We start from the raw sequence: 25,068 nt of genomic DNA on the forward strand, positions 1-25,068 counted from the left end.
GATAATTATTTAATGAAAATTAAATAATATTAAGTTGAGACGAATTAACTGTCAATTCGTAAATTAAATATAATAAGTTATATTTAAATTAAATATATATAAGGTTAGTTTGGACGAATTAATCTGTTAATTCGTAATTAAATATAATCAGTTGTATTTAATATCAACAAGTTGAATGTGTCATAGTGGTAATAGTGAGGGTACACAAGCCAAGAGGTCATGGGTTCGATCCTCACTAGATGACAATTTAACACACTTTATATATTTTTGGAAAGACCAAAAATAAGGAAATTTAATTCCTTATTTCGGTTCACATTGGCCGAAAATTAGGGGATATATATCTTTCCTAATTAACTTGGTATTTCGGTCTGTATAAAAGAAAGGTAGAGAATTATTTTCTACCCTAATGCTTTTTCTGACCTAGCCTCTCTTTCTCTCATCACAAGAACACAAAGACAATTAAATTTTACAGAAAATTTTAGATTGATTTCTAGCATAATGAAAGGGCATATCTCAGATCGTCTTGGGTGCAACTAATAGGTGAATACCTACTTTGGTATTGTTCTTAGGCCAATTTTGCTAGGACCAAAGGTTAATTCTAAATCTTTTTACTTATGTTTATGTATTTTATTTTATGACCTTAGATCATCTTTATTAAATCGTTATAATCCTTCTAAATTAAGGGGAAGTATACAGATTATTTCCCACATTATGGAGGCGATACTAAGCTATGCGCAATCGGTTACGCAGATGCTAGCTTCCAAACGGATCGAGATGATTCAAAATCTCAGTCCGGGTTCGTCTTCACTCTTAATGGTGCTGCGGTCAGCTAAAAGAGTTCCAAACAGAGTGTTGTAGCAGATTATACTACTGAATCCGAGTACTATGCCGCTTCGGAGGCAGCAAAGGAAGCGATATGGATGCGTCAATTCTTACAAGGACTTTCGGTAGTTCCTAGTTTGAATGACCCGATCACCATCTATTGTGACAATAGAGGTGCCATCTTCCAGGCTAAGGAGCCAAAGTCTAGCAACAAATCTAGACATGTACATCGGAAAGCTCACCTGATCCGTGATTACGTGGAGCAAGAGGAGATAGTGATAGACAAGATTGCGACGGATGATAACATCGCGGATCCTCTCACTAAACCGTTAAATTATGATAAGCATGTAGGGCACGTTAATTCCATGGGAATTAAACGTGTTCCTGAGTTGTAGTACTTGATTATGGATTTGATACATTATCTTTTTCATATATACTATTTATAACTTCATCGTTCTAATATAATATTTTGTTTTTCATGTGGATTGTACTGACAACATTGAATGCCACAAAGTGAACTGAATTACATTATATTTGTTTTGGTCCTTAATCGCCAATGTGAGCTGATAACTCCGGCTATTATATTGTGCAGTCGATTGATGGTGGGTTCAACGAGCCATAAGTCAAACAGTTGACTGATCGATCACAGATGCGAGATTATAACGATACCTCGTAGGACAACTTTTTGTGACAACGTAATGGAATCCTAAATGTTTAAAAACATTCGGTGTCAGGTCGTGGATAGGACATCCATTGTGTTCCTAGAGTCGATTCTTTTGACTATCGACTGTCTCTTGAGATTAAGGCAGTTTTTGGGCGACTTTCGTTTCTTTCTCACGGTCTGCCGTAACTGGAGGCTAAGTAGATTTTTTCTGGATCATTTCATACTGTGCTTACATCTGCAGGATTCGAGTTGAGGAAAATATCCAACCCTTATCAGGTATAGTTATTTCTCAGGGCCACTCGAGGAGTTGTAACTGAAATGCATGGCCATGCTCGAATGTTGATTCGTTTATCAGTTAAGTTACTCTCTAGTCGGGAAAACCACTCTTGATGATGATCGCTTGTAAAATACGACCTAATTTACTCTCTACCCTAACTCATTCCTATACACGGTTTATAGGTGAGTGAGGGAGAGGATTTTCTGACCTAATTCATTTTTCATTTTTGCCTCTTCTGTCATCGGAAAACACAAAAGAAAACCTAAAAATTATTTTAATTTTTGGATCGATTCTAGCAAAATCAAGGGCATTTCTCGGAGCATCTTGGGTGCAACTGATAGGAGAATATCTATTTTGATATTGTTCTTAGGACGTATTTGCTAGGACCGAAGGTTAATTCCGAAACCTTTACTTTTGTTTATGTATTTTAATTTATGACTAGTGATCGTCATCATTAAATTCGTTATAATCCTTCATTTTAAGGGAAGTATACAGATTATTCCCACATCTTATTCTTGCAATGTTGGTCTTTAGTTCTTGCCCTTCCTTCAATACCCGTTCAACCAAGATCGTCAATGTCCTTCCGAATAGGCTCAAGAGACGGGAATTTTCCGCCTAATTGTCTCTTTTCCTATAAATCAAACACAAAGCAATAGGAAAGCAAAATAGGAAGCATTTGACGGGTAAAATAGCTATGAGACGCTATAATAATATGCAAAATAAGTTCAAGTAGGGGACTAAATGTGCGCAAATATGAGTCACATCAATATATATATATATATATATATATATATATATATATATATATATATATATATATATATAGGATCAAATGAGTTAGGTCACTTTTGGTGAGTTACCCCTCTGAATCTGGACCATTGATCTAACATAAGATATGTGGCTGAGATTTAATTTTACATCTCATATATAAACCAAATTTTGACAGTTTGACTTCTTTTTTTCCCCCATTTTCTCGTTAGTTTCCATACTCTCTCTCTCTCTCTCTCTCTCTCTCTATCTATCTATCTATCTCTCTCTCTCTCTCTCTCTCTCTCATATTTTGCCTTTCAAAATTTCACTCCGTTCTCCATTTTAGTTCATTGTTCATTTTCGATGTCGTCAGTTATTGTGCTCAATTTGTTCGTCCTTCTACTTCATTATCGTCGTTTTCTCTCATAAATCGTTGTTCTCAATTTGTTCATGCTTCTCAACAGGTAATCAATGAGCTGAACTAATTTTTTCCGTTGATTTTGCAAGTGTCCTCTTCTTGTTTTCTACTTGATTTTCTTGTGTTTTCTGTGTTTATTGTCTTCGCATAATTTAGGGTTTCGTAATTCATTTTTTTTCATTTTTGTATCTTTTGTTGAGGTTTTTCTTTTTGTGGTGAATTCATGAACATTCTAATGAACATAATGTGTGTGTGTTTGGAATTATTTTTGTTATTGTAATATATTGATGTTGTTATTGTAATGTATTGTGGTAGTTATTGTAATTTAGAAACTCAGTTATTGTAATGAGTATTATTTTAGTTATTGATCTTTGGTTAGTGTTTTAAAGTCAGCTTTTAGTCAAGTCCAGTTATTTTAATATGAAAAGTTTGTTATTGTAATATATTGATGTTGTTATTGTAATATAGTGATGTTTATTATTGCAATGTATTGGGGTAGTTATTGTAATATAGTAATTTAGTTATTCTATACGTAGTATTATTTAGTTATCATTTTAGTCAAGTCCAGTTATTGTATTACTTTATCCTGATTATTTTATTATTAAAACTCAGTTATTTTATTAGTTGTTGTCATATTTTTTGTGTTTATTCTGATAATTTTTTACTCTGTTACTCAGTGATAAAAAAAATGGGTCCTAAACATAATAGGGAGCCTGAAGTTGGTAATAAAGCTGATTTGAAACGCTCAAAAGTAAATTTTCCAAAAAAGAAGCTCAGTAAGGTTCCTGGAAATCCAATATTGAACATGTGAGTGTATGTGTCGTGCCCCCTGTTATGAGTTTCTGTTTATTTCTCCTTTGTTTTGTTGTGTCACTCTTTTTATATTTTGCTTGATTTTCCATTTCAGTGCTGCAAACATTAAAGTGAGCTGTCGTCCTAATGGTTTCCCTAATCTGGTAAAACAACTTGGTCCAAATCAGCGAAAGGCTGTCATTGAGATCAGATTTGGTGCTTTGCTTGATTTTAAAGTGAACAGTTTGCCATTGGGTTTTATACCATTGTTTATAAAACACTTTAATGCAACTGCTCATATTTTTCAATCAAGAGATGTCAAGTTTTTTCTGTCAAAAGATGATGTGTATGGTGTTTTTGGATTGCCAAACGGTGGTGATAAGGTTGAGGTTGTTTACACTGGACATAGTTTATTGTCTTCACAAGAACGTTGAAAGCTGAGTTCCGGAAGAAGTTTAATGTAGAAGGGACAAATTATGTTACTATCCCTGCTGTTTATAATGCAATTACTGCTATGGGGGCTGATGGGGGAGATGAATTTCGGAAGCTGTTTGTGCTTTATGCTATGTCTATTGTCCTTGCTCCCCCATCACATTATGGAATTGACTTTTCAATTCTTACAGCGGTGCAAGATGTTTCACGTATCCACCATTTGGATTGGTGTGGGTATGTGTTTGATAAATTAGTCGAGGGTGTTGAGCGGTGTAGAACTGGGTTGTCTACTTTGCGTGGTTGCATACTTGTTGTTATGGTGGCATACTTCCATCGTATGCGTTTTAAGGAATATACAATGTCTTCTGAGACTCCTCTTATCAAGCACTGGGATGAAAAGTCTTTTATTAGTAGGGGTACTTTAGAGCTCAATTCTGGTTTGTTAAGGAATGGGGAATATATCAATGGTGTCTATCCTGTCTGCAAACGCTTAAGAGAAGCAAAAGCTGCTCAGGTATGTGCAGTCGTTGTTGATAAACCTGAACCTGGGAAAAAGTATCTGGAACTGCCCGACTGTTTTGATACTGATGCTGTTATTCGAGTAAAGGCTACTGATGTAAGTTCCAATCATTCTTCCCATCATTTTTGTAGTTATTGTTAAGATGTAGTGTAGTTATTTTAAAACTTTATAGCAGTTATTTTTTTCAATTATTGTAAAGACTTAGTATAATTATTGTAGAGACTTAGTATAATTATTCTTTAATTCTTTTTGTTTTTCTTAGGTTTCCCAAGCACATTTTTTGATGATGAAGAGGGATGTTGAGATATTTCTCCATTTGTACACGCAACGAAAGGAAACGATGGGAAAGGAGTGTGGTTCTTCAACAGTTGAAGATTCTTCGACAGCCACTTCAGTTTCATTGACTCCTGCTTTCATTAGTGATGACGATTCTTTGTTCACTAAATATTTCAATTTTATTTGTGAAAAAGCTGAGGAAATGAAACAGGTGGGAAGTAAACTGCCGTTGTATTAAAGTTTTTGCAAGGAGCATGAAAAGGGGAAAGATGAAAGGAATGGGGGTTTAGTGTTTGATCCAGAAAAATATAAGGTGATTTATTCTCGGGAGAAAGGTAAAAATAAGATCTCTGATGTAGCGGTTGAGAAACTGAATGAAGAGGTGCCAACTAATGACGTCATTGATAATATTGATGTTGAGTGTGAAGTTGTGCACTTGAGTAATGTGGTTGACGTTGTTAACAAAGTTGTCAACGGGGCTTTTGTTGGTGCTAGAATGCAAGATAGTTCTGTTATAAATACTTACCTGCTGCATTCAGACGTTATGCCTGAGCATACATTTTTTGGGAATTGTGGTATATGGTGGGATTTAGATTGTGAATCACCAGATCTTGATGCAGTTGTAGTGTCTGCTTTTTTGTGCGAGTACAAGGAGCTTTTTGCTCCTATTTTAAGGCGGAGGAAGACTGTACTTGATTACTGTTTTCTGCACGATCATGACCTACGGATTGGGTAAGCATTATATGTTTTTCGTTGCCTCTTTTTTTTTTTTTTTTTTTTGCTATTATATCCATTTTTTAAAAGCTTTATTGTTGTTTATGTTTTTGTTTTTACTATATAATTTGTTTCAATGTGGCAGGGAGGATTTGATTGTGTTTTCATTTCACAATATGTTAACTCAAGAGGACATTATTTCATTTTCTGCTAAGACTATGATCACATCGAACGTGATTGACTACTGGTCATATTTACTTAATGACATGCTGGTCAAGGCTAGGAAAGGGTTATCCCCCACAAGAAGTTTTTTCTGTACAAGTCATTCGGTATGTGCAATTTGTTATATATTTCTGTATCAGTAAATTTACAATGGTTATGACAGTTATTTTATTATAGTTACTTGATTATTGTAAAGCATGTTAGCTGTTATTTTATTCAGCTAAACAAGTTTTCCTATTCTTCAGATTTTATTATTTTATTTTTATTATTTCAATATATTAGTGTGGTTATTGTATTATAATGAAGCTGTTATTGTTTTTTTTTATTTTTGTGATGTATTATTTTAAATTTTATAGAGGTTATTGTATTGTATAATGATAGCTATTGTAACGCAGAATAGTTGTTATTGTATTCAGTTAACCAAGTTTTTTCAATTGTGATACTTCATTTTCTCTTATAGTGTGGTAATATTTTTCATAGGCTTCTTTGTTTAAGCTTATCAAAGCTTCTGATGATGAGAAAGATTTATACAGAAAGGAAATTTGTAATGCTTGGGACCCTGTCATTGAGAACAGCCAAGGTTCTCTTGACATTTGTGCCGATTTGGTAATTTTTCCAATCCTTTCTCTTCTTTCATTCTTCTGTTGATTATTTTATCATTTAGAACAACAAAGGTTTATGAACGCCTGTTTTATCATGCCAGGTTTTTTTATCCCTGTTCATTTTGGAGATCATTTTTTCTGTGTTGTTGTTAATTTTGTGGGGAAGACTGCGGACTATCTTGACAATCGTGTATATGATGATTTTGAAGATAGTATCTGGGTGTTGGCTACCAACTCTATTGTACGTACCTTATTATAAGTTTTTTTTTCATCTACTTCATTTAGTTATGTTTTTTGTTCTTGAATGATGAATTTTGATTTAAAAATGTAACCAGGTTAAAATTTATGGTAGTTTTCTTGTCGAGAAAGGTTTTGAAAGAGGCGGTGAGGTCTGCTATTTCAAATTTGTAAATGTGGCGGGTGGAAATCGGAAGGGTCCCAGAATTTGGATTGTGGTGTTTTTGTCATGATTCATATGATGTTTTATGTTTGGGAGTTGTTTAAATCAGAGTTACGAAAAGGATCATATATAGCGCCGAGATAGCTGCCATCTCGGTTTTAGCCGATATCAACAAATTGAGGAAACAGTTGTTGGATTTGGTTGATGCTTTTATAAAGGCAAAGGCACCTTTGCTGCCTGTTTTGGTTGAGAAGCATAAGCTAGCTAAGTTGGAAGCGATGAGGGCTGAAGCAGATGCTTTGGAAGCTGCTAGGGTTATGGCAGAGGAACTGGATGATGGTGTAAGTACTCCGGGGCCTGGGAAAAAGAGGATGCCTAATACACCTATGAGCGCTGGGATGATTAGATCCGACCGAGGTAGTTTTAGGAGACCGAACTCTGATGGTCTTGGCTGCTCAATAAACTGTGGCAAGGCAGATACAAATCTTGTTGTTGTTTCAAAAGTTATGAGGGCTAACAGCAGATATACACGTGCTATGCCAAGCAAGAAGAAACAAGTTGTTGATTATTGTTTCTTGGATGATTACAATCTTGCAAATGAGTATGTTCTTTTTTCTCCAAACTCAATGAGAAACAAGTTTGTGTGATTATTCCCATTTTGTATTGCAGTTATTGTATTATACAAGTTCAATTATTCTATCTTTTTTACAAATTACAATAACTAAGTTTTTCATAATACAATAACTATGTTAATGTAATACAATAATCGATTATTGTATTACATTAACATTGTTATTGTACTATGAAAAACTCAGTTATTGTAGCTGGTAGTGATTTTTTTATATTATTTTAAAATATTATTAAGCTTTTTTTTTACTCCTTTGCAGTGAACTTTTGTTTTCTGCGGGAAATGCTATCTTGGATAGGTCTGATATTCTTTCTACAAAGCTAAAAAATTACACTGAGTTGCGCATAATAGTTGCCTGGTCAGTCGTCTTGAATTTCACGGAGGTTAAAGAGAAAGAAGCACTAGTGATGATGTTTCTTGGAACACAACATATGGTATGATCTGTTTTTCATTGTGCAGTTACTGTAGAATATTTTATCATTTATCTTCAAATTTCTTCACACTTTTATGGTATTTATAGGGTATCTTTGAAGACATGCTAGAGCAAGGAGGGGATAGTGATGTTGTATCTGACAGGCAGAAAGACAAGGCTGTGCGGTTTTGGTCCTATTTTTTAGGTGAAAACGTTGTAAACTCTGAGATCGATGTGGACCTTGTCTTCATCCCATTGTCTTTAGATAAGTACTACTTTTGTGTTTGTGTGAACTTTATGAACAAGACGGTTGATGTGCTGGACCATACGTCGCATAAAGTGGGAAAAATCCGATTTTTACAGACTCGCAAAGATTGCAGTACGTTTTTCTAAATCCGGATTATATACAATTCTATTTTTAATCGGAATTATTGTATTGCTGTAACAAAGTTATTGTATTGTTTTAAACCTGTTATTGTATACTCATGTTTTCTAATTCCTTTTTTTGTTTGTACATGCTGTAGGTTGATTGTTTTTCTGACTTTTTGGATACAAGGAAAACAGCTAAAGAAGGAGTTCTCATTAACACATTTACATTCGTGAATGTTGATTTTGAATGGAAAGCGAATGTCAAGTCTGATAAGGAATCGGGAATTTTCACCATGTTTCACATGCTCACATATGAAGGGAAGCACGAGAAGGGATTGTATTCGGTTAAGAAGAGAGTTGAGAGGATTCCTATACGGCTTGAGATGGTGGCTATTTTGTTGATGTCAGATGCCAACGAGTCAAGAGCGTCTCTTCTGGAACAAGTGAAAATTTTGAGGAGGAGTTCATTGGAAGTAGAGAAAGATCTTTTAAAAGACAGAACATTGGGGACAAAAGGGTTAAAATAGCAATCGTTAAAGGTTCTTCTCGACGAAAACCATAAAAGAACAATTGATTTATTCTAGATGGATTTAGCGAACAATTGTAGATGGATTTTTGTTAGATAATCTAATGTTTAGATAGCTGTTATTGATTGATTGAACAATTTCTTCAGATAGCGTTTTTGTAATGCCTATAAGCTGTTATTGTAATAATTCCAGAAAGTTATTCAAATGATCAAATGCAATTATTTTAAAGCTCTCATGTAGCTGATTATTCTAAAGCTTTTGCCCAATTATTTTAAAGCATATCTTTGATTATTTTAAAGCTCTCATGTAGCTGATTATTGTAAAGCTCTTCCCTAATTATTTTAAAGCATATCTTTGATTATTGTAACAAATTCTGAGACGTAATAAGCTTTTACCGTGTCAAGTTATAACTCATCAAATTAATATATTTATGAAAATTTGGTATGTCTCTTATGTTTGTTTACATGATTCTTGTCGTCAGCAAAGAGCAAATTGGCAAGTGTAAAGCATTATCAATTACTGTAAAGCATAATCTTTATTATTTTAAAGCTTTTACATAAAATATAGTATGTTTGCTTACAAGAATCATGTAAACAAACATACTATATTTTATGTAATTTTGGTACTATATTTTTATGGAATTTTGGTACGTCAATTATTGAAAATTATAGTTTTTGTAAATTGTGGTTATTGTAAAGCAGAACCCTGATTATTGTACAGCTTTCACATGATTATTGTAATAGCGCAAGGTATTAAAGGAACAAAATCAGAATAATTGCAAATAAATTCAACATCAACTATTGTAAAACATAATTGTGATTATTGTAAAGTTTTCACATGAATATTGTAATAGCGCAAGGTATTATTAAATGAATAAAATCAGAACAATTGCAAAAAAATTCAACATCAATTAATGTAAAGCATAACTTTGATTATTATAAAAGTCTAACACAATTATTGTAAAGTATACCCTAGATTATTGTAAAAGTCTAACACAATTATTGCAATTATGCGGTTATTGTAAAGCATAATCTTGATTATTTTAAAGCGTAATCTTGATTATTTTAAAGCGTAATCCATTTTTCATTCTTCTTCTTCATCTTCATCCTCCATTTCATCTTCATCTTCTTCCTCCGAAGCATGCTCAACAAACGGATTTGGACAGTTTCTCTTGTCATGGTTTCCCATTTGTTTGCAGTTATTACATAGCCTCTTCGGTTTGCTCGCCTTCTCAATTGACTTATCCTTGTTTGATTTCATTCTCTTGCCACTTCCTTTGTTTTTTGCAATCTTTGGCGGAAGAACAGTAATATTTGATTTTGCTGAACAACCTAAGAGCATTTCAAGTTCTTGTTCCTTTATCAAGCTCTCTTTTGTTGGATTTATTTTCTCTCGGAATTGTAAAAGCATCAAACTTAGCTCCTTGATCTGAGTTTCAGGCATCGAGTTAAGAACACTTATTGTTGCATAAAACTCAGACCATACCCTTGATAATTCGAACTTTCTCAAATCAGTGGGATCGTAGTCTTGCAATAACTTTCCATCCAGTCCATACAAAGGCTTTCTATATGATTTCTTCCTCCATCTGGTTTCGATGTACTGCTCCGGTATGATTTGCAGTTGATATAATCCATATAATGTGTTTACAAAGGATTCCTTTCCTCTCAAACATCTTGCACGTACATGTTGTTTCCTTTGATTCGTTATTGTGAGCAACCTGCATTACAGTGTAGTTATTTCAAAAGGCAAACATAGTTATTATATAGTTCAACATGAATTATTTTATGCAGAATAGCAATGAACACCAAGGTAGAAGTCCAACAGTTTTTTTAATGTTAAAACACGGTTATTGTATTCTTTTATCACAATTATTGTATGTTAAAGTAAAAAGACAATTATGTTTATAAAATGGAATAACCTGAAATATTCTATGCTTCCTGTAGGCATCTTCAACACTTATAATGTGCATGTTTCCTTGCTCAGAAAATCCCCTAACGGCACACGAACAGGGAGCCATTTGCATTTGCTCTTGGAACTCATAGAAAACAATATGTGTGTAGATTTTAGAGGCATGTTTTTCAATCATTGTCTTAGAAGAAACTTGTAGCAACGTGCTATCACTTGCAGCATCAAGAAATCTCTGATTATAGCGTTGTTGTTCCATTGCACTCTGAAAACGCAACCAAAATTCTACAAGTGTGTCATCTATGCTCTCAAATCTTTTGAAATAACTATTTTGACTCTCTGATCTTTGTGTAGTTTTCAAAAGGCAGCCTAAAGGCAAATCCCTAAAGTAAGCAGGTATCCATTTGTGCCTTTTGCCATACATGTATGTCAACCAAGTATTATCATTCAACTCAAAAGCATTAATCACTTGAGACCATTTTTCTTCAAACTCAATGGGTTCCAAGTCAGTATCCCAAACAACTGCACATATTCGCTCAACAAAGTCAGTCTCCTTACAAATATGTGACTCAACTTTATCGGTAAGTTTTTTCATTATATGCCACATGCAGTAGCGATGTCTTGCTTTCTTGAATAAAGAACACACCCCGAGTTTAATTGCCGGATCTTGATTAGTAAGAATGCACTGAGGTTCCTTGTTGCCCATACAATCAAGGAACTTCTTAAACACCAAAATGGATGACCCATCGTTCTCATGATCGATAAGTGCAGCAGCAAAAGTCACCGATTTTTTGTGGTTGTCAACACCAGTGAATGGGGTGAAGGCCATGTGGTACTTGTTAGTACCGTAAGTAGGATCAAAGGTGATGGTGTCCCCATACAAGGAAGAATTCATTCTTGCTTGTGCATCTGCCCAAAAGATTCTAGCCAAACAGTTATCCTCATCAACTTGATAAGCATAGTAAAAGCCATCTTGTGATTCAGAATGCGCCTTTAAATAATCGAGAATCATGTCAGCATCCTTGTCACCTATGTAACATTTAATATTTCTTTTGAAGTTCTTGAATTCTGTGAGAGATGCACCGATGTGTGCATACCCATTTGATTGTTCTGCCAGAATTCTAAATGTCTTGGTAGCCCCGATGTTGAGTTTACAATTGTTAACCATTGTCTGCTTAATGTAAAGGTTAAGTGTTCTTAAATTTTTCTGGAATTCCCTTTCTTTGAGTGAGCAGAGTCTGTGATTATGACCTTCATAAAACGTATCAATGGCATACCCTATTAGCTCCTTAAGGTCATTGAATACAACACAAAACCGTATTTTTGCCTTGCAACCAAATCTTGTTATTTTTGTTTTCTTTGGCTCGACAGATCTTTTCCTCTTCTTTTTCTCTTATGTGTTTTCAAATTCAATAGCAGGTTTGAGTTTTTTGCGATCCTCTTTGAATCCATGTTTGTTGCAGACCATTGATTTTTTTGTCTATCAGACCATCACGGAATCTTGTTTGTGTGTACTTTCTTGGTATGAAACCACAAACCACAGCATATAAATTGTAAAACTCTATTGCCTCCTCCAGCTTTACAAACATTAACCCCAGAGCAGGCATGAAACGATTTTCTACCATCCTACTCCACTCCTCACTGCCACCTGGAGTATATCTCAATCCCAGATTATGGATCGTATTTTCTCCTGTTTCAGACGCAACGGTAGGTGTAGAGAAAGTTGTTGCATTGGTAGTATTAATTTCAATGCCTGGAAACATTAAAACAGGAGAACTGTTATGGTATTATTAATTTCAATATCTTAGATTCAACACAAAACAAAACAATACAATCTCTGCAGCAGCAGTTATTTTAATGTTATAATGCAATTATTATATTATCCAAATCCAATTATTCTATCAGAGGGGGGAGCTTTTTAGTGAGATTGGTAGCCTAGTCCACCATAATGCACACACAGTTATTTTAATGTAATAGTAAAGTTATTTCCTTATTATATAGTAGTTATTGTAAGGATATTTTTGTTAGATCTTATAAAATAGTATTTATTATGAATTTTTTTTTTGCTACAGCAGTTATTTTAATGTTTTAATGCAGTTATTGTATTATACAAATCCAATTATTCTATCAGAGAGGGGAGGGTTTTAGTGAGATTGGTAGCCTAGTCCACCACAATACACACACAATTATTTTAATGTAATATTAAAGTTATTCCATTATTAAAGAGTAGTTATTGTAAGGATATTTTTGTTGGACCTATAAAATAGTATTTATTATGAAAAAAACAATTTCTGCTACAACAGTTATTTTAACGTTTTAATGTGGTTATTGTATTATACAAATCCAATTATTCTATCAGAGAGGGGAGGGTTATAGTGAGATTGGTAGTCTAGTCCACTACAATGCACACGCAGTTATTTTAATGTAATATTAAAGTTATTTTATTATTAAAGAGTAGTTATTGTAAGGATATTTATGTTAGATCCTATAAAATAGTATTTATTATGAAAAAAACAATTTCTGCTACAACAGTTATTTTAACGTTATAATGCGGTTATTATATTATACAAATCCAATTATTCTATCAGAGAGGGGAGGTTTTTTTACTGAGATTGGTAGCCTGACCAGCACAGTGCATCCCAGTTATTTTAATGTAATATCAAAGTTATTTTAATACTGTAAGTCAGTTATTGTATTATTGTAATCCAGTTATTCAAATACTAGATATTGAATGATATCATGAATGAAAACCTACATGCAATTATTGTGATATTATGTAGTTGTTATTATAACGACAAAAGGAGTAACAATATGAAAATAATCTACATGCAATCAGTAATTTTAACAAAAAAATTATCAACCAAATAACAACAGTTATTATATCAGCATTATGTCACAAATTTATACTTGAATTCATCGTTGTTTGATTATCAGCAATATTATCAAGTAGAGTAAGAGTTCGATCGTCTGAATTAAGCATCGTTGAAGCGGAAAATTATGGAAAAAACACTTAAATCAAGTCAGAATTTGTTATTTGATTCAATTACTGAAGTTATTTAATTATTAAATCAGAATTGGAAGAAATATCAATACCTTCAGTCGAATTTGAAGAATTATGGTTTTCGGAGAAAAATTGATGAACAAATTGATAGTTTTAATTGAAAAAATAAAAATAGTGAATGAATTGTTGATCAAATTTTGAAGAACTGGTGAATTTTGTTGATCAAATTTGTTGAAGAACTGATGAACAAATTCCGCGTGTATAGTGTTTGATGAACAAATTTGTTTTGATGAACATAGTGTTTGATCTGTAGAGAGAGACAGGGGGAGAAAGAGAGAGACAGAGCTATGAATTTAATGACGTCTCAAATTTTGATAATTAGGTTTTGTCAACTCATTTGCTTATATATGCGAGGGAAACTCACGAAAAGTGTCAAACTCACCGGATCTTACCTCTCTCTCTCTCTCTCTCTCTCTCTCTCACTCACACACACACACACACTCTCTCTCTCTCTCTCTATCTCTCTCTCTCTCTCTCTCTCTCTCTCTATATATATATATATATATATATATTATAGTCGGGATCTGGTGAGAACTACTAAATATTTGAGGATTGGGTAACGAATGAAATATCACACGTTATTCTAAAGAGTATCATTCGCGAATAAAGTAAAAAAATACTCAGACCTTCTTCAAAAAATCATAACGCACGGCATTTTTATTTACTCCAAACTTTCTCTCTCTAAAACTGAATCAAAAACAAGGGAAATACAATTGCGTTTTGAGCATAATTCAGGTACCATTTTTCCTTAATGCTCTCAAATTTTTGAATTTAGGAATATTTTAGTGAAATACTTGTTTAAATTGAGTAATTATGCAACTACAGTCATCAATTACAATCATCACTTGCATATGCTAATTTAGATATGAATATTATTGCTACACTTTATTAATTTTCATTTATTTTCATATAATTGAAAATTAGAGTTTCGTATTGTTTTAATCTCGTAAATTAGGTTTATAATTGTTCGATTGTGAAATTTAATGGTCGACATTGTTCGATTTTAAAAATTAGGGTTTCATATTGTTTAATCTCGTAAATTAGGTTTTTAATTGTTCGATAGTGAAATTTAGGGTTCAAAATTGTTCGATTTTGAAAATTAGGGTTTCGTATCGTTTCAATCTCATAAATTAGGGTTTTAATTGTTTGATAGTGAAATTTAGGGTTCAAAATTGTTCGAATGAGTAGAATGAGTAATTGTTCGATAGTGAAATTTAATTGTTCGATAGTGAATAATGAAAATGACAGTTTTGAATGAGTAGAATGAGTAATTGTCGATAGGCTGATTGTTTACGAAAACATTGTGATACTTTTATTTGTACGATGTGATATTTTATGTGAAGATTAGTGGTACTCAATCTTCATACATTATTTCTAATAACCTGTCATATTGTTTCACAGTATCAGGAAAATGGACTTGACAGTTTCGAATAATCCTAAGATATTCAGCGGCGTAAAGAGGCCTTTAGCGACAAACGACGTGGTTGAACGACCACAAACCAAGAAGTTAAAGGCTGCTAATAAAAAGAAGAGCAAAAACGATGAATGGTGATACAAAATACAGTAGTAGAATAGCCTGACGTCAAGCAAAAAAAGGCACAATCACTTCAGACTAAGTGTAAGCCACAAAAATTGATTAAGTTAATTAACAACCTAAATAAAGAACAAAAGAAGGCTGTGAGGGACATGTTTTTCTTGTATTGAATAAAAATCAAGAAAAGTGAGTGATTTACCTGTATCATAGCCAACATGTATATCTAAATTATGTTGTCTTTTGTTAATCTGTTGTATGTAAAACTATTAATATGAAGAAATCCTCTGCGTATCTTTGTTTCATGTGTTACTATAGACTTGGTGCCTGTCATTACTTTTCGGAATGTGCTTTCTTTGCAGGATCGAAGAGTTTAAATGTCCCGATGCATTAGTTTAAAGTTACAAATCAATGCCCTGCCTAGCTCGAACATGGATAGCTGGTAATTTTCTAGCTCTTACTTATTTTTGTGCAGTGGTATTCAACTTTATAGTCAAGACTCTCAATCATTACATCAGGAAAAATGTTACACACTATAGTGATTCTGACATATTGAGATTTACAACTTGCTGTATGCAGTTTGGTCCTCGTGAGATTCTGTAGAAGATGGTATTTGACAAAAAGAGTAGAGCATCTCTATCACCAGGTTATTACAAACACAAAAGCAAACTGTATTATGTTTCTTAAGAAAAACTCATATTGCCAGGCATCAACCAGTAAAATGTTGCAAAAATATATTTGATTATCAACATTACTTTCTAATTATTAGTGTCATTTAGGAGTTACAGGAAAGAATGTGGCAATGTCCCATGTTCACGTAATCAAAAATTTACTTAGGTTAAGATGTCATCTGAGTAACTTTGTGGTGTAGTTCTCACTTCCACTTCATACATGATTTGACTAATCCTAGTACAGTTTTCCCCTTTGTATGATATTTGAAAGTAGTAGCACGCCGGAGTTGGGTGGCAATCTTAAGTTGTCTCATTTTTGTATTCTTTTTTTTTTTTTTTTTTTTTGCTTATCAATATCAGGATTTGTTACTTGTGTTTTACTTTTGTGATATTGAGAAACAATATCACACGTTATTAGAAACAATATCACACCTTATACAAAATAATATCACTATTTCACAAGTTCTTTAAATGACTCTCCAATTTTGCGATACTCTAAAACAATATTAGAACCATTAAAATAAAATGCCACAATTCCTTAGAAACAATATCACAGTTTTGTTATTAATGTGTTCAACTTACGACTAACATTATGGTTTTTATTTTTTTTTCTATTTTTGCAGATTTCTTCACTTGCGGATGTTGATTAAGAGCTTGTGTGCACGCTGAGAAAGTCTATATTACATCATCAACTTAGCAAAATCATCTTTATTTACTCATTATACTCACATATACAAATTCTTTCATGCTTAGATGTAATTCCAAATGGCAACAATTTTATTTTTTTTCTCAATTTTTGGCTAACAATATCATAAAACTTCAGAATCAATAATATAATGTTACCAAGATTTGCGTTTTGTATTTTACAATATCACACGTTATTGTAAACAATATCACCATTCTTCTAAAATAATATCATCACATCACGCTTAATTGTAGACAATACCCCATGTGTGATATTGTTATGCAATATCGTGTTATCACATTTGCTTGAAAGCAATATCACTCTGTATACAAAACAATATCACGGTTAAAAGTAATTTAAAAGGATTCTCCAATTTTGTGCTACTGTGAAACAATATCACAACCAGGTAAATAAAATACCACAAATCATTAGAAACAATATCACACTGTGTGTAAAACAATATCACACTATATAAAAAAACAATATCATCACATCACGCTTAATTATAGACAATACCCCTTGTGTGATATTGTTATACAATATCACATGTACTTATAAACAATATTACTTTGTATACTTAACAATGTCAGGGTTAAAAGTATTTTAAAAGGAGTCTCCAATATCACATGTACTTATAAACAATATTACTCTGTATACTTAACAATATCACAATTAAAAGTATTTTAAAAGGAGTCTCCAATTTTGTGCTACTGTGAAACAATATCACAGCCAGGTATATAAATTAAATACCACAAGTCATTAGGAACAATATCGCACTGTATGTAAAACAATATTACACTATATACAAAACAATATTGAGGTAAAAAGGATTTTTAAATCCCTATCCACAATTGTTATATGAGAAACAATATCCAGTACGCCTGTATCATTGTGTCTGGCTGCATTATAGTATGGATAACTAAGCTTCAAGCCAATACAAGAGAGACTCTGGATAAACAACTTTCATTTTCACATTTGCTTGAGAAATTAATACATCTTAATATACATAATAGTGTGAAATACATATCTCAATCTATACATCGAACAAAAAGAAAATGGAATGTACAGAACATCGGTAAAAGAGGCAATAACTTGGGTATTCAGTTGCACTATTCATCTAAACCCGCCAAAAGATAACTATTAACACAATGGGTTGGTACATAACATGCTTAATTCTATTATGCATGCTTCAATGGTAATTTTGATGTTGCCTTGCTAACTTTAATCTGCAATAAGAAGTTCAGAAAATTAAAAAATTAGGACATTAAAATTAGAGTTCATAGAATAGTCTTTTTTTTTAACCAAAAGAAAAATGTACCAATTATCAAAATTCGAGACAGCACTAATGTGTATGCAAATAGAAGAGAAGCAAAAGCAACTAAAACCCTTGAGGGACTCATTGGACCTAACTATGCTACTCGTCCTCGACTGACTAGATGATGAGGCATCATTTGACTCCTCGGATGCAGCACTAGAGTTCACCATTTTCGAGAAATCATAAACAAAGTCAAAGAGAGTAACAGGAGTACATTGTCCAGGAAATAAGGCTCGATACAAACCTAAGCCTGACTTGACAGAGATTGGAGAGTTGTTACGACTTGAGATATGGTTGCCTCTTCGTGGGGAAAGACTCTTGGAAGATGTTGCTTGAGTAGGACGTGATGATGACGATACAGGCCTGCCAAGTGATGGCAATATACTATGTGATCTTAAAAAGGATACTAAGGCATGTTTTGCAGATTGCAGAACACGCAATATCTTCAAATTCTAAGTATCAAAACTTGCGCCCTCCTGGATATAAATAATTACATGGCATACCTGCAATTGGGTTGCAAATTATGCCTTAATGTCATGGAGTTGAGTAACAGGCATGAGCAATTGCTTCAAAACCAGCAAACTTTCTTGTTACCCTTATACAAAAGCAGAAGGAGATAACATAATGACACTAATACATCAATAATTATTTGCTCACTTGCCTACCATCAGTCTATCACCCATTCTACTTATTGGTCTGAAAGTTGAGTTTAAATTAGAAGTAACTACATAGATTCATTAAAGAGTAAAAATGTAAAACAGATGACTCTTGCTTATCGCAGGTATTTGTGAGACGGATAATTGGCTAAAGTAGCAGCAAATATGTGATATTTATAAGATGTCAAACAATTTAGAACCTAAATCGGCTAAATGTATACTACTACTAGCTAACATTAAAGAGTGACAATGTAAAATAGATGTAAATCAATCTGACACAAATTTAAAAAGATTTGAAACAAGATACTACACATGTAAATTAGGTTTACATGACAACAAAACTCGAACAAAGTGAAATAAATTAAAATCGCAATCAAATACTATGAATCAATCTCATCCAAATTATAAATCGAGAACAAAAAATCATATCAGCAGTGAGATGACTAGTAATTTCAATGCCATAAAACAATTCGCCAAAAAAATAAACACAGTGAAATATTGAGCATTCAAACATCGTGTAATCTAAGCTTCGTTAACGAACATTGATCAGAATAGAAAGATGTCGTTAGAGAGAGAAAAGTACCGAAAGAGGAGCCATCTAATTTGACAACGGTGACTTGAATAGGCACCTCACTAAGCTTATCGTACGAAAAACTCTTTCTTGAACGAACGATCGACAACACTGACGAACTCCGACGAAAACTCCGGCTAGCCCGCGGCGGCACCCTGGAATAGAAATGATCCTCCTCCGGCTCTATCTCTTCCACGGACGCAACCTTCTGAAAGCTAAATCGTCACATAATACCGCAAACAAAATCGATTAGAAACAACGAACGAAAAGTTGGAGAGTAAAGAAAATGGCAAAATGATTAGGATGGAGAAAAGGTGGAAATAATTGAGGTTTCGTAATTTTTAATGGGGAAATATGATACGTAGATGATGCAAATGATTAAACTGAGATTGAATTCGAAACAAAGAAATCACGAAAGATAGCGGCAGGAAAATTAGGGATTGCGTCGAAGAAGATAGAAGGTAGAGAGAGAAAGGCTTTGGGCGAGAATGAATGAATTTTAACGTAACAAGGATTATTTATACGCGCCCATGAAATTACTATATTACCCTTAATTATACGCGTTAAATCATAGACGTTGGATCTCTTAGATCTGACGGCTAGTATTAATCCTCAATCCTCAAATATATGAGCCATACTTATATGATACATATATATATACACATATATATATATATGTGTATATATATATATATATATATATATATATATATATATATATATATATATATATATATATAGGTCGGGATCCAGTGAGAACCACTAGTATAATGAGAACTGTGAGAACCTCCCCTCAGTCATTTAACAAAATTATGTTGTCTCTTACTTTTTGTCTCTATCTCTTCAAATCACCAAACTGCTTCTTGTAATTGAAGAACAAACTTCAATATCTGCTACTTCCTTCATCAATGGAGACGCAAAATCGAACCATCTATCACCGTTCATCAAATTCGACAAGGTTTGTTTGATTTCTCAATCAATTTCATTGAATTTCCATTTTATGTTTTTTGAATTTGTTAATTCGTCAACAAATTAGGGTTGACAAATTGTTAATTCGTGATTAACTTTCGTAATTGATGAATTATGCTTGTGAAATTAGGGTTTCTCGAATTAAATTGGGGATACTGAGAAATTAGGATTAGGGAAATTGAGAAATTACATAAATAAAAAAGACAGCCCATATGTGTTAATCCATGATTGTTAGATTCCAAACTTGAGTAGAAAATGGTGCTGTTACTAACAACCAGTACTTGAAAAGAGAAAACATGATGATTTGAACCTAGCAATTATGTTAATCTCCACATAAATGGCAGGTTCGACACATTCATCATTCGTAGGAGCACTAGTGATCTCCTGTTTAGCAGGGTTCTGTTTATCAAACAACATCGACGGTCTAAATCCCATGACTTTGATATCTGACGGTCTCACTGACTTTCAGTCAACCTCCTTCTCTATCATGGATCATTTCCTTGATCATCTCTCTTTTACCACCTTCATCAGGTTTCACCTCTTTCTTTTCTCTTTTTACTTTTATTTTGGATTCTAATCATATAGGAGTAATAGACTATATACTCCCTTCGTCCCGGACAGTTGTTTAGCTATTCCAAATAGCAGTTTTGTTAAAAGTTAATACTCCCTCAATTGCGGTCATTATCAAATTTGTACCTTTGGATGGACTTGCTAAAGTAGAGTTTAATTCTCAAAAATCACGGCTTACAGTGACGGTCTTATATGCGAGATCAACTAATTGACCCTAGAATTAAACCAAAGATGCATTATTCAATTTTTGAACAACAAATTCAGGTTTAACTTCAGAATCAAAGTTAAGTTTGTTGTGATAAATTACTAAGTGTCTAAGCATGCAATTTTCTGAATGCCATTTTTTTTATATCCGTATATTTACACCCATCAAGCGTTACTGATCATGACAAATCTCGTATTATCGTACACGTGGCTGATCTGAACCAACTCTATGCTTTCTGTCCACCTAAGAATGACTATTTCTCTCCCGCTAGTTCTTTTGGTGGTACTTGGTCTAGGATCGCTACCAATATTTGTTTGTGGTGTAATGTCGTTGCTGTTGCAGATGACATCATCTATTTCCATGAATAGGACTTTCAGAACCTCCTCTTACATATGATTTGAGGTTGCATAGATGGGTAGAAGTTGTTGCTGATCTTAGCCATGTCGTAATAACTGTTCGTGAGTTTGATATATTATTTACATTGCCACATGGTAAGAGGTTCATGTGTTTTACAAGTTAGGTGCCACTTCGTCCTCTTATAATCAATATCCCCCATCTGTTCACTTCCTCAATTTCAAACTCCAGCGCAGACCCGATCCCTTAGTCATAAAACTCACTGCTATTAATTACCAGTCTTACTCTATTCCAGCTGAAGGTATATGAAGTGATCAACTATACTATTGTACTACTTTTTAGCATAAAGATGAGCAAAGTGCACAAAATATCAGCTTTAACTTCAATTGTCCGGAAACTTGATATGCTACAACATAGACCTAAAAAGCGCATCATTTGGGTCCAACTCCGAAAGCCAATTAGCTCAAATGGTAGAGCATTGTGCAATGCACAAAATATAGGCTTGACTCCCATATTGGCTATGAAATACCATTCTTTCTTTTACTTTTTTTTTTTTGCAGTCAAGAAATTTTTTTATTGGCCCTTCTAAATTCTAACTAAGGTTTATCCAAATACAAGTTTCCTACAAAAACTAACAAAGTAGGATATGTAGCCTAATTACTTCAATGCATTGACTAATGATTGATATCTCATGCTCTCCCTATCACAAAGAGTTACAGCTCATAGACTGACAACAATATAACCTGATGGAAAGCAAAGTTTCACAGTAGAATAGTTATGCCTTGTATGGGCATTGGACTTTGAACCCCTTCTCCAAATGTTCTCTTGATTATGTTTTTGCTGCCAGTACAACTATTGATAAAATCAAATAATGTCGAGTCAATTAGTTGTGTTTAGTATATTTTTGTTATCAAATTCCGGGTTTTGAATATGAAATGTTGTATATGCTAGTTGATACACTTTGGTTACATTTTGGTTGTAACTTTGGTTAACTATAATTGTCATTGTCTTATATGTCTTGAGGTTGGTGTAAGTGTATTACGTCGGCGACTTGAGGAGAAGAAATCATTTTGCCAAAGCCAAGTCAAAGAGATCGAGATATAGACATGTCAAAGTCAAGGGGTCAAACCTGAGCCATGGTCAACCAAGGTGAATGAGGAGAGCCAAAGGTAAGCCAAGAGAATAAGTACAAAGTCAAGAGAAGCAAGTAAAAGGAAGAATTAAAGCCTTGATATGCACAAACAAGAGCCAAAAAGAAGAATTGAAAACACGGTTTCACAAGGGTCAACTTCAAACGAGTACATTTCGAGTTCTATAGCTTATATCGATGCAAGGCCAATTGGATGTGAAAGCTTGTGATCTTAGCTTTCCAATGGTAGGTCACACGCCTCATTTGTTAAAGAAACGAAGGAGATATGGCCTTCAAAAGATGCTGCTGTCAGTTTGAAGTGCAGCCTGCGCAAATGTGCGCAGCCTGCGCTCTACTCTGAATATCGCAACTCTAGTTCCGTGTTTTGGGCTTTCTTATGGGACTTAACCTAGATTCTCGTGCCTCCCTATATATATCTAAAATTTTGAGATCTAAAACACTCCACTCTCATCTAAAGATCCATGTTTTAATCCTTAAGCTTGTAATAATTAGGACAAGAATTCTCTTTAATTTATGTTAAGCATTCTTCAATTTTTGGGTTGTAAGACAATTATGAGGAGCTAATCTTCTCATTACTTGGTTTAATTTCATTCAAAGTTTCCAACTTTGGTATTATAAGACCCTGTAATCTCTCTTAATTTATCTAATATCCTTTCCTTGTTCTTAATTTCATATGTTGAATGATGTTTATGTTTGGATTGGCCATCTGTTTTAGCAGGAATTCACACTAGGATAATGTCCTACCGGGGATATAATTGCAGGGCAATCTACCTCTATACAAGTAACCTGACTAGCATGACAAACTGAATAAAGAATAAATAAGAAAGTGAGACACAACGATTTATACGTGGAAAAACCCTGGGAATAAGGGAAAACCCACGGGCACCAAGCCAGGAGGGATTATCACTATGATTTTAGGTATCATGACAGGGAATATGTATGTCAGGCAAAGAATACAGTGTGGCTGCTTAATAATAATGCTAAGTAGTGTTTTAATTACAAGAATGAGAGTAAAAGCACGAGTGAATAAGTAAGTAAGCAAGTGTCTTCTCCTTTCTTCTTCTTTGTTATTTATAGTAGCTATTAAATGGTCCCCTGAGGTTCTTTTAGGGTTTCCTAGTAAATAGGCCTCGTGTCCTATTTACCCGGGAGTAGTTTGGTTGACTGGAGAGTTGGCTGCCTTTATGTCTGCAATGTTATCCGCTTCAAAGTTGTTGTGGATATTGTTGAATAGGTCTTCCGTGCAAATAGGAACTACTTTTGTGAGCTTTAGATGTTGCCTGACGCCTTCAGGTTGTGTTTATCATGTGGCTTGGTGAGATGCCCCTTCAGGCCTGGCTTAAATAATGCCTGACCTATCTTTCTCTCCTGGCTGGTACCTGCTCAACTGTTTTAGATGCCTTATACTGAATGTCTTCCGTTTAGGCTTAGCTTTGAACATTGCCTGATTGTTTTCTGATCAGGCAGGGTAATTCTAGGCCCAACAATTGCCCCTTATCTCCTTATTCCCAGTGGATCTGGCCAGGGATAAGGAGATAAAAATTCGGGCCAGGCAAAAAATGTTTAGGAATATTTTACCGGAAAAGATTTTGAGTTCCTTTCAACTTCTATAATGGTTAGTCTTCATAAATGAGGTAGGTTCATCAAACCCTAGGAGTGTCATGATTGGATTTGTCCACTTGTGTTATCCGTTGTATTTTTGCGGCTATAAAACCCTTGCACCGTTTGTTTTGCTTTCACATTCCCATTCTTCAATTCTCTATAATTTCTTTCTCTTCTATAATTCCCTTACGTCCAAGGCTACTGCTGGGGCTAAATAGGCTCCTGTAGTGGTTGACGTTCCAGAAATTATTCCTGAAGATGAAGTTGTGGAGATTTCTACTCCTCCAGAAATTCTGTCCATGACATACAAGGGTGTCACTTTTGCCCCTGTAAAGTCTGTGTCTGCTTCTTTCCCTGAGGCTAATCAACTGAAGCCTTCTTTTGAGCACTATTTGAAAGGTAGGGGTCTTCTCCCTTCTGAAGCTGAAGTCTGGATCCCTGAGAATGGTCCAGTCAGGGCTAATTGGTGTAGTCCTGGCTGGTTTTGTATCTTTGAGTAAGCGTTTAAAGGAGGCTATCAGCTTCCACTTTATCCGTTCATGGTTGATGTTCTTAGGGCTGTTAAAGTTGCCTCTTTCCAGCTTATGCCTATGGTTTAGAAGATTGTTCACTCTGTTGAACACCTATGTGCCAAGCATAACTTGGTGATTACTCTTGAGGATTTCAAGAATGTCTATCATCTGAAAAGTAATACCACTGGTCGTTTCAACCTTCGAGTCAGGGCAAAGATGACTCATCTGATTACAAATTTTGATTCAGGCGACGACAAGGGTTGGGCTACAACCTATATGTTCATCAAGGCAGATTCTGTTGCCCCTAACTTGGATTATCTCAACTATCCCGCTGTTAAAGGAGGTAAATTCTTTTCCCTGCATTCAATTCTGGTTAGAACAGTTTGTAGATGAAATTTTGAAGATAGACTTACTTGAATTGTATTTGTAGTGGCTGATTGGGCTAACAATCCTGACGCTGAGGGGTCGGCTGACCGGATTGCTGCT

At 34.1% G+C, this 25,068-nt stretch overlaps 1 protein-coding gene across 1 annotated transcript; it reads right to left on the minus strand.

Annotated features, from left to right (window-relative positions):
- Positions 1-10,389: 10,389 nt before the first annotated feature.
- Positions 10,390-15,180, minus strand: LOC141632076 (protein FAR1-RELATED SEQUENCE 5-like). Its single transcript, XM_074444659.1, has 4 exons — positions 15,174-15,180; positions 12,269-12,483; positions 10,744-11,901; positions 10,390-10,542 (listed from the first exon to the last, which is right to left on the minus strand). Exons 1-4 carry the CDS (start codon positions 15,178-15,180, stop codon positions 10,390-10,392), a joined length of 1,533 nt encoding a protein of 510 aa, XP_074300760.1.
- Between the last annotated feature and the right edge of the window lie 9,888 nt (positions 15,181-25,068).

This window comes from Silene latifolia, chromosome Y (assembly GCF_048544455.1).
Source record: "Silene latifolia isolate original U9 population chromosome Y, ASM4854445v1, whole genome shotgun sequence".
NCBI classification, from domain to species: domain Eukaryota; kingdom Viridiplantae; phylum Streptophyta; class Magnoliopsida; order Caryophyllales; family Caryophyllaceae; genus Silene; species Silene latifolia.